This window comes from Tachyglossus aculeatus, chromosome 26 (genome assembly GCF_015852505.1).
Source record: "Tachyglossus aculeatus isolate mTacAcu1 chromosome 26, mTacAcu1.pri, whole genome shotgun sequence".
Classification (NCBI taxonomy): Eukaryota; Metazoa; Chordata; class Mammalia; order Monotremata; family Tachyglossidae; genus Tachyglossus; species Tachyglossus aculeatus.
The window spans coordinates 5198198-5208458 of NC_052091.1; the positions used below are offsets into that span (position 1 = coordinate 5198198).

General features: G+C 52.9%; 1 protein-coding gene across 1 annotated transcript; it reads right to left on the reverse strand.

Moving 5' to 3' along the window:
- Positions 1-617: 617 nt before the first annotated feature.
- On the reverse strand, positions 618-10261 carry LOC119946111 (nectin-2-like). The gene is given in 9 exon segments (XM_038767520.1): positions 618-918; positions 920-986; positions 2244-2268; positions 4464-4586; positions 4917-5065; positions 5475-5592; positions 7433-7726; positions 8397-8774; positions 10207-10261. Coding segments are annotated over 9 exon segments (1239 nt in total). The 3' UTR covers positions 618-888.

Here is a 10261-nt window from a genome sequence, read left to right on the forward strand (position 1 = left end):
TGATTATGTTGTAGTGCTTAATACCAGTATACCAGTGCTTAGTACCATGCCGGGCACATAGTAAATGCTTAATAAATGCCCCAACACACACAAAAAAGGGTCAAAGCCAGAGAACACCGGGTTGGGAAGAGCCGTCTCTCTCTCCTCTTCCTGTCTCCAGACGTTCTGATTGGTCAGGGGAAGGGACTGATCAGGCATCCCGACTTTCTTCAGCCCTTGTAAGCTCCTGGGGTTGGAAACCTCCCTCCCCATATGAGTGGTAGTGCAAACACAGCCCCCCTGAGGGCTCCTGGGGACCAAACCCAACCCCATGGAGGCTGAGACTTCCCAAGAGAGGGAGAGGAACAGACAGACCCTGAAGGAGGGGTAGACGGGGGCTGCGGGGAAGGGAGAACCCGCAGAGCCCACCCTGGGCCCCTCGGCAGCCTGTGGGAGTCCTGTGACTAAGTACCATGGGAAAAAGGAAGGAGCAGAGGGACAGTTCAGTATTTCTCCCCGCCAGCGAGGAGGAGGGTTGGAATGGCTGGAAAGCTGGGGACAAGCCAGCTGATCTTGCACAGCAGGAAGAGGAAGAAGTACTGAAAAGTCAGAAAGGGCAAAATCACCCCCCACTTGGAAGAGGAAAAAGTCAGGAGCTTGGCACTTTGGCAAATGGCGCACTAGGCAGCCCAGTCCTCTCCCCTCAAACAGTCGCTCCATATTGGGCCAGCTGATGTCCAGGCAAGGATCCCAATTCTGGGGGTAGACACGAGAATCTTTACTCCAAACGTTCTTTGGTTCAGGCTTGTGGTTCTCGCTTCGGAAATCTTTGGTGGTCCTGGGGGTCGGGGAAGGGACAAACGGTGGCTTGGGCGGTGCTGGTGCAGGTCCTGGCAGGAGTCTGGGGGTCTAGGGCTTGGCATGGAGGTAGTTTGGGCCAGTCCCAAAGTGGTCTAGGCATGAGAAGCTTCTCTCCTGATGTTGTTGATGATGGGGTCTCAGTTGTCCCAGGGTTAGGAGGCAGGGAGCAGGGCGGAGACCATGGTGGTTTACAAGACACCCTGAAAACCCAGAGCCAGGTCACCTGGGGGCTTCACCCTCTCACCCCTGATCCCTGCAGTTTGGGCATAGGAAATCAGGGTGCTGGACTCAGCCCCACCAAGTAATAATAATAATAATGGCATTTATTAAGTGCTTACTATGTGCAAAGCAATGTTCTAAGCAGTGGGGAGGTTACAAGGTGACCAGGTTGTCCCACGGGGGCTCACAGTCTTAATCCCCATTTTACAGATGAGGAAACTGAGGCACAGAGAAGTTAAGTGATTTGCCCAAAGTCACACAGCTGACAATTGGCAGAGCCGGGATTTGAACCCATGACCTCTGACTCCAAAGCCCGTGCTCTTTCCACTGAGCCATGCTGCTTCTCAAGTAAGGGGAACCCGGACTCCCGCCTCCGTGTGATGGGGCTGGGGGTGGGGGATAATCTCTCATTTCCCCTCCCTGCCCCGCAAGCCGGGGCTGCTTCCCAGAATGAGACCCCCACTCCCCTTTTTTTAAAAATGGTATTTACTGTGTGTCAGGCACTATTCTAAGCACTGGGGCAGATACAAGCTATTCAAGTTGGACACAGTCCACATCCCACATGGGGCTCACAGTCTTAATTCCCATTTTACAGATGTGGTCACTGAGGCACAGTGAAGTGACTTGCCCAAGGTCACACAGCTGACAACTGGAGGAGGTAGGATTAGAACCCAGGTCCTTCTGACTTCCAGGCCCGTGTTCTATCCACTAGGCCATGCTGCTTCTCCTTTTTTCTGCTTTAGGAATGGAGTCGGAGGTCATGGATTCAAATCCCGGCTCCACCAGCTGTCAGCAGTTTGACTTTGGGCAAGTCACTTCACTTCTCTGGGCCTCAGTTACCTCATCTGGAAAGTGGGGATAAAAACTGTGAGCCCCCTTGGGACAACCTGATCACCTTGTAACCTCCCCAGCGCTTAGAACAGTGCTTTGCACGTAGTAAGCGCTTAACAAATACCATCATTGTTATTATTATTATGTCTATGTCTCTTTGCTCTTTGCCACTGGTTCCAGGCAGGTATTCTGAGCTCTCCTGGCCCCAGAGGGAATTAGGGGCTGGAAGAGGGGGTGGGGGTGATTCACAGGATTAACCCCAGCACTAAGACCCCCTGCTTCTAGCCACTGCAGCCTCACCCACCCCGGGGGCCTTCTCCACCCCCACTCCCTACCCACCTCCTGCCCTTACCGAATTGGTGTCCTTGCGCTTTGAGCCTGGAGAGCAGAGAAAGATATGTTGGTCTGGTTGAACTGCTTTCTCCTGCAGGTCTCTTCCATCCAGAAGGTGCCCACCCCGCACCCTCCGTTCCTCTGCTGCTAATCTCCTCACCGTACCTCATTCTCGCCTGTCCCGCCATCGACCCCCGGCCCACGTCATCCCCCGGGCCTGGAATGTCCTCCCTCTGCCCATCCACCAAGCTAGCTCTCTTCCTCCCTTCAAGGCCTTACTGAGATCTCACCTCCTCCAGGAGGCCTTCCCAGATTGAGCCCCTTCCTTCCTCTCCCCCTCGTCCCCATCTCCATCCCCCTCATCTTACCTCCTTCCCTTCCCCACAGCACCTGTATATATGTATATATGTTTGTACGTATTTATTACTCTATTTATTTATTTATTTTACTTGTACATATCTATTCTATTTATCTTGTTAGTGTGTTTGGTTTTGTTCTCTGTCTCCCCGTTTTAGACTGTGAGCCCACTATTGGGTAGGGACTGTCTCTATATGTTGCCAACTTGTACTTCCCAAGCGCTTAGTACAGTGCTCTGCACACAGTAAGCGCTCAATAAATACGATTGATGATTGATGATGATCCAGCCCCCCACCTAGGTCTCCTTCCCCAGGCCCACAGATTGACTGAAAGCAGTCGCTGGCGGCCCCCTCTCCCTCGTCTGCCCCTGCCGACCAGCCTCCCACTGAGCAGGGGATGAAGAGGATTTAATGAGCAGGATGCAGTGCCACTACAAATAAGTCCATTTCCCAAATCTACTCCCTTAGGGCCAAGCCTGGAAACATTTGCTCCTGAACCCTGCCCTGGCTTGGTTCCTAGCTCATTGTGGGCAGGGAATGTGTCTATTTATTGTTCTGTTGTCCTCTCCCAACACTTGGTACAGTGCTTAGCACACAGTAAGCGCTCAATAAGTACAATTGAATGAATGAAGGAGCTGGCTTGAGAAGTGAACCCATGGCAGCGACATTAAGTCTGGCTCCTTAAACTGCTCCTTGCTCCCACCCCAACTCTGTGGCCATGAATTGATGGCTTCCTCTGGTCACTGAATGCACCCAACACCTCCCCTTCCCCTCAATTTTTTTTAAATGGTATATGTTAAGCACTTACCATGTACCAAGTGCTGGGGTAGATACAAGCTAATCAGGTTGGGCACAGTCCATGTCCCACATGGAGCTCACAGTCTTAACCCCTATTTTACAAATGAGGTAACTGAGGCACAGAGAAATTAAGTGACTTGTCCAAGGTCACACAGCAGACAAATGGCAGAGCAGGGGTTAGATCCCAGGTCCTCCTGGTTTCTAGGCTCGTGCTCTATCCACTAAGCCAGGCTGCTTCTCTTCCCAGTGCACCTCCTCTGCTTATGCAAATCCTCCTCCAGGAAGCCTTCTTTGCTTTACCAGCTTTCCAGCTTGCCAGTCTCCTCCCCTTGCCCCCTATGACCACCTTCCCTCTTCCCGGCCCTCTCATCACAACTGTGTCTGTCCACAGGGGTTTTCCATGTGTCTATTCCATCTCCCCCATTAGATTGGGAGTTCCTTGAGGGACCCCTAATAACTATAATAAGACTATGAGCTTTGTGGGTGCCAAGCTGGTCTGGGTTTAGTAAACCAAGCAACTACTTGGTTTCTCTTCAGGGATGACCTTCGCCCCTTTCCCTGTTTCCTCACTTGCCCACTCCAGCCTTGGCCACATGCTCCAGCTCCACCCAGAATCCCTGACTTTGTTCCCTGCTCCACACATGCACAACTCTGCCTGGGTACCTCCCACCCTCATACTCATCTGTGGCAGCATCTTGACAGGAACTCTGCCCGCCCCCAGGCCAGCCGCCTCCTCTAACTGCTTCCACTGCCGTCTCCCCCAGGAAATGGCCAGGGAAGTGGAGAGGGGCCCAATCCCCCTGCAGTCTCCTCAAGACCAACCCTGGGTTCTCAGGGATCAGAGTGGAGCCAGTCCAGCCCATGCCCTCTCCCCCAAGGTCCAGCAGCCTCCAGGGGCCCAGGCCAACCCTGGTGACCCAAGTTACAGGGTGCTGGAGTAATGATCAGTTCAGGTTCCTGGAATTCAGGTATTGTTCTGCTGAGCCAGAGGGTTGGAGTCAGACCTATTCCTACCCCAGATTCAAGGAGAAGGACCTGGAAACCCTGGGGAGAGGAGGGAAGGGAGGGAAAAGTGCCAGGACTCACCAAGCTTCTGAATGACCAGGAAATACCCCAGTGCTGCGGCTAACCCCACCACCGCCAGGACTCCGATCACGATTCCAGCGATGGCTGCTCCAGAGGGCAGGGGCTCTATCCCAAGAGAAGCCTCTGGAGAGAAAGGGAAGGTTGAGGGGGCCCTCACCCAAGATGGCCTCAGCTAGGGTCCCCCCACAGCCCCAAAGACCATACCACTGGGACAGACCCTTACCAAGGATGTTTTAGATAATAATAACGATGGTATTTGTTAAGCACTTACTACGTGTCAAGCACTCTTCTAAGTGCTGGGGTAGATACAAGCTAATGAAGTTGGGCTCAGTCCATGTCCCACATGGGGCTCAGAGTCTCAATCCCTATTTTACAGATAAGGAAACTAAGGCAAACAGACTTGCCCAAGATCAAACAGCAGAATTTGAATGAATGAATAAATGAACCTCTCACCTCTGACTAGGACAGTTTGCTGGGCAAACCCGGTGCCCTCTGCATTGGTGACTTTGCATACAAAGGTCGTGTTCACGAGATTATCCACGTTGTAAACCATAAGGCGGGAGCCCTGGGCCTTGACTGTGGAGGGGAGAGAGCCTGACAGACTGAGGAGAGGGGAAGAAAGGTCATCATTATCATCATCAGCCTTATTAAAAGCAAGGCCTCTCCTCCAAGAGGCCTTCCCCAACTAAGCCCTCATTTCCTCTTCTCCCACTCCCTTCTGCTTCATGCTTGGATTTCAATCAATCATATTTCTTATTTTATTAAATCAATCATATTTATTGAGCACTTACTGTGTGCAGAGCTCTCTACTGAGCTCTTGGGAAAGAACAATATAACAGACACATTTCCTGCATGCAACAAGCTGACAGTCTAGAGGACAAGCTTATTCACCTCTCCCTCAGCCTCACAACACTTATGCACATATCTGTAATTAATTTATTTATACTAATATCTGTCTCGCCCTCCAGACTCTAAGTTCATTGTGAGCAGGCAATGGGCCAGGGGACTCACGTGCTCCACTCGTAGCCCATGGGCTCTGGGTAGCTCTGGGCATCACAGTTCAGAGTGGCATCGCTGCGGCCGATGAACCAGTTATCGTCGTAGCTGGAGATGGAGACCTCGGGGCGGTCTGCCAGAGGGACAGGAGGGGATAAGAGGCAGGAAGACACCCCTTCCCTGCAGGTGACCACTCAAGAGAGACACCCCCTCCTCTCACAGAAGACCTCCTAAGAGAGAAACCTCCTTCTGTAGATGACCTTCCCAGAAAAACTGAGGAACATAGAGAAGATATTACAGCAAACCCAGGAGCCTGGCTTCCCAGCCAGGATCATCCCCCTCCTCATCCCCAACCCAACTGTCCATGAGGCTTGAGAAGCAGCTTGGCTCAGTGGAAAGAGCACGGGTTTGGAAGTCAGAGGTCATGTGTTCAAATCCCGGCTCCGCCAATTGTCAGTTGTGTGACCTTGGGCAAGTCACTTAGCTTCTCTGTGCCTCAGTTACCTCATCTGTAAAATAGGGATTAAGATTGTGAGCCCCACGTGGGACAACCTGATCACCTTGTATCCTCCCCAGAGCTTAGAACAGTGTTTTGTACATAATAAGCACTTAACAAATGCCATTATTATTATTATTGAGGCTCCTTCCTTCCTCAGTCTGCCCTGTCCAGTATGGAAGCACAAGGGTCGAGGTCCTGTATTGCCCCCAACTTCCCTCTGAGTCATTTCAGCACTAGGCCTGCTTGATAACATCTGGGTGGTCTTGGTTGCCAAGACAATCAACTTCACAACCCATCTTTGTTCTGTAGGTCTTCTGAAAGGAGTATCCAAAAACAAGATGAAGCTCCTTTTTTAGTAGAGTTGGGCAGGGGTTTAATCACCTTGAGAACCAGGTGAGGGGCTGTATGGAAAACCCAGACCCAAGGAGTTATTGCTGCCTATCCTGTTGTATTAATCCTGTATTATACTCCCTGATTAAATTAAATGCTGTACTGTATAAAAGAGGCTCTGGATTACTCAGAGCAGAGCTGGCCTTGACTAGCAGAGGAACCTGCACCTCTCCCTACTATTCACTCATTCATTAATTCAATCATGTTTATTGAGTGCTTACCATGTGCAGGGTACTGTACTAAGCTCTTGGGAGAGTACAGTGCAACAATAAACAGACACATTCCTTGCCCACAGTGAGCTTACAGTCTAGAGGGGGGAGAGAGACAGCAATACAAACATATAAATTACAGATTTGGACCTAAGTGCTGTGGGGCTGAGATGGGGGGAAGAACAAAGGGGTTATTATTATTAATCATATTTACTGAGTACTTACTGTGTGCAAAGCACTGTACTAAGCACTTAGGGATCAAGTCAGGGTGACTCAGAAGGGAGTGGGAGAAGAGGAAATGGGGAACTTAGGCTGGGAAGGCCTTCAACAAGGCTTTGAATAGAGGGAGGATAATTGCCTATTGGATTTGAGGAGGGAGGGCGTTCCAGGCCAGAGGCAGGACAAGGGGCCAGTGGTCAGAGGTGAGACAGGTGATACCGAGGCACACTGAGAAGGTTAAGCACGAGAGAAGCGAAGTGTGCGGTCTGGGCTGTAGAAGGAGAGTTGTGAGGTGAGGTAGGAGGGGGCAAGGTGGTGGACTGCTTTAAAGCCAATTGTGAGGAGTTTTTGTTTGATGTGGAGGTGGATGGTCAACCACTGGAGCACTGCTAGGACTACTAGTGCTACAACAAGCTCTAGTAGTAATAAACTTGTCTCTGACATACCCACTCAAACACAACGCAGAGTCCGTGAAGTTTTTCTTCCACACCAGCCACCCAGGAAAGGGCCAGGGTATATGGGAGAGGGTGAGAGAAGGAAGGCAGAAGATGAGGGCACTTGCATGGGCAGGGAGTCAGCGTGGACGGTGCCCAGGGAGGGGGTTAGTGCCAGGGAATCGACATAGGCAGTGCCCACCGGGGGCAATAGTCACTCACGGCGTATGGCGAGGGTGACGGGCAGCATCTGAGGTTCCTGCAGGGTCTCATGCTCCACTTTGCAGGTGACACTCTGCCCGTGAGCGCTCCGGTTGGGCAGCAGAATGAGTTGGCTGGTGACGGTGATGGTACCATTGGGCAGCTCTTCTTGGGCGACCTTGGCTTTGTGGTTCAGGGATGTGGACCAGGAGAGGCGGGCAGCCGGGAGCCCCGCGGTGGAGACACAGAAGGTGACAGTGGTGGGCACCGAGCCCTGGGTCACCTCCTGGGTCCAGGCCTGGTTCTGGGGTGCAGCTGGACATGAGGTAGGGGAAGACTCGTAAGAAGCTGCGAACTTCATCCCCGAACCCAGGGGTCCAGCCCCCTCACCACTCCGGCCCCAACTTCCTTCCCAGGACCCTCTCCCCCTCTAGACTGTAAATTAGGGGTCCAGCCTAGCCTTTACTCCAGCCCCACCACCCTTGTCCTGTCCCTTATCCGTTATAATCATTGCAGCCTGGCTCAGTGGAAAGAGCACGGGCTTTGGAGTCAGAGGTCAGGGGTTCACATCCCAGCTCTGCCAATTGTCAGCTGTGTGACTTTGGGCAAGTCACTTAACTTCTCTGTGCCTTGGTTCCCCCATCTGTAAAATGGATATGAAGACTGTGAGCCCCCTGTGGGACAACATGATCATCTTGTAACCTCCCCAGCGCTTAGAACAGTGCTTTGCACATAGTAAGCGCTTTATTATTATTATTATTATTATTGAATATCTGTCAAGTGCCCACTTGGTGCAGAATGTTGCACCTGGCACCCGTATATAGAAGGCAACCCCTGCCCAGGAGGAGCTCCCAGTCCAGAACCCAGGAAAATCGCTCCTGTATAGGCTCCTTGACTACCCGGACCATCGCCCACCCCTCGCCCTGAGGGACGCCCGGAGCTGGACGATGGGGCCACATCCATCTGGCCCCCGTCCCCCACTCACCCTCCACTCTGAGCCAGGTGGCCCCCTTGCTGTTGCCCCCGGGGAAGGTGGCGAACTCGCAGGTGTAATTGCCCTGGTCCTGAGCCCGCAGCTCCTGCACCTGCAGAGTGGCATCGAGCAGGGCGGCCTCACCCCCCAACCCGGCCGAGAGGAATCTCAGCCTCCTTCCATCGATCTCGGGGTCCGGGTAACTGGCTCCGTGTTCGGGGTGAGAGACGGCCACGCTGTAGCTCCTGCCGACCCCGTTCCAGCGCACCCACGTCACCTGGGACACCTTGACATCTGGCTCCGTGGGCAGCAAGCGGCACGGCAGGTCCACGGTACCCCCCAGCTGCCCCCGCACCACAGGGATCACTTCCACCTGCACGTTCTGGGGACCTGGGTTTGCGGGGAAGGAATTGGATGAATTCATTCACTCATTCAATCGTATTTATTGAGCGCTTACTGTGTGCAGAGCACTGTATTAAGCACTTGGGAAGCACACGTTGGCAACATATAGAGACGGTCCCTGCCCAACAATGGGGTCGCAGTCTAGAAGGGGGAGGCAGACAACAAAACAAAACATGTGGACAGGTGTCAAGTCGTCAGAACAAATAGAATTAAAGCTAGATGCACTTCATTAACAAAATAAATAGAATAGTAAATATGTACAAGTTAAATAAATAGAGTAATAAATCTGTACAGACATATATACAGGTGCCGTGGGGAGGGGAAGGAGGTAGGGCGTGGGGATGGGGAGGAGGAGAGGAAAAAGGGGGCTCTGTCCGGGAAGGCCTCTTGGAGGAGGTGAGCTCTCAGTAGGGCTTTGAAGGGAGGAAGAGAGCTAGCTTAGCGGATGTGGGGAGGGAGGGCATTTCAGGCAAGGGGGAGGACGTGGGCTAGGGGTCGATGGCGGGACAGGCGAGAACGAGGTACAGTGAATAATGGGCAGGGAGGGAAGGAGCAGAGAGGAGGGGAAGGGAGAGAATAATAATAATAATCATGGTATTTGCTAATCGCTTACTAGGTGCCAAGAACTGTTCTAAACGCTGGGGTAGATACAGGGTCATCAGCTTGCCCCACGTGGGGCTCACAGTCTTAGTCCCCATTTTTACAGATGAGGTAACTGAGGCCCAGAGAAGTTAAGTGGCTTGCCCAAAGTCACACAGCAGACAAGGGGAGAAGCGGGATTAGAATCCACGTTCTCTGACTCCCAAACCTATGTTCTTGCTACTAAGCCACGCTGCTTCTCTGAGCCGGGGGTTCCCCGGGGAAGCTCCCGGCCTCAGCAGACTGATTTTGGGTTCCCCCGAGGCGGTGGGCAACGCCGACCTTCCCCCCTGCCCCTCCACTCCCCCCCACCCAAGTTTTCCCCGATTCCGCTGCCTTTTCTACCTCCTTCTGGGGGTCCTCGGGTTATAAAAATGAAAGCGAAAACACAGCTGTGTCTCTCGCTCCCTGCCTCTCTCTTTCTGAGAACGAGGGCTCCTTCCCAGTAATTCCTCCCTTCCAACCCCATTCCCAACGGGGCCAGCTCAACCCACAGCCCGGGGGAAGGGATAGGGTCGGGGGCGGGGAAACGGATCTATCAATCGAGCAATGGTAATCATTGAGCGCTTACTGTGTGCAGAGCACTGCGCTAAGCACTTGGGGTACCGGGGTTTGCCACGTGCGTGGGGACGGGGGTCACGTCTGGGGTTTGTCGGCCGAGGAGGAGGTAGATGGAGTTGGACAGAGCGGGGAAAAGGGGCGAGGGTCGTTTGGGGGTGGATTCCGTGGTGGATTGGGAATTGGAGGGAGAGAAGCCGGGGCTTTGAGGAGGGATACTCACCGCCCTCCGAAAGCAAGGACAACAGCAGCAGGATCAGGGTGGCCACTCCAGCCAT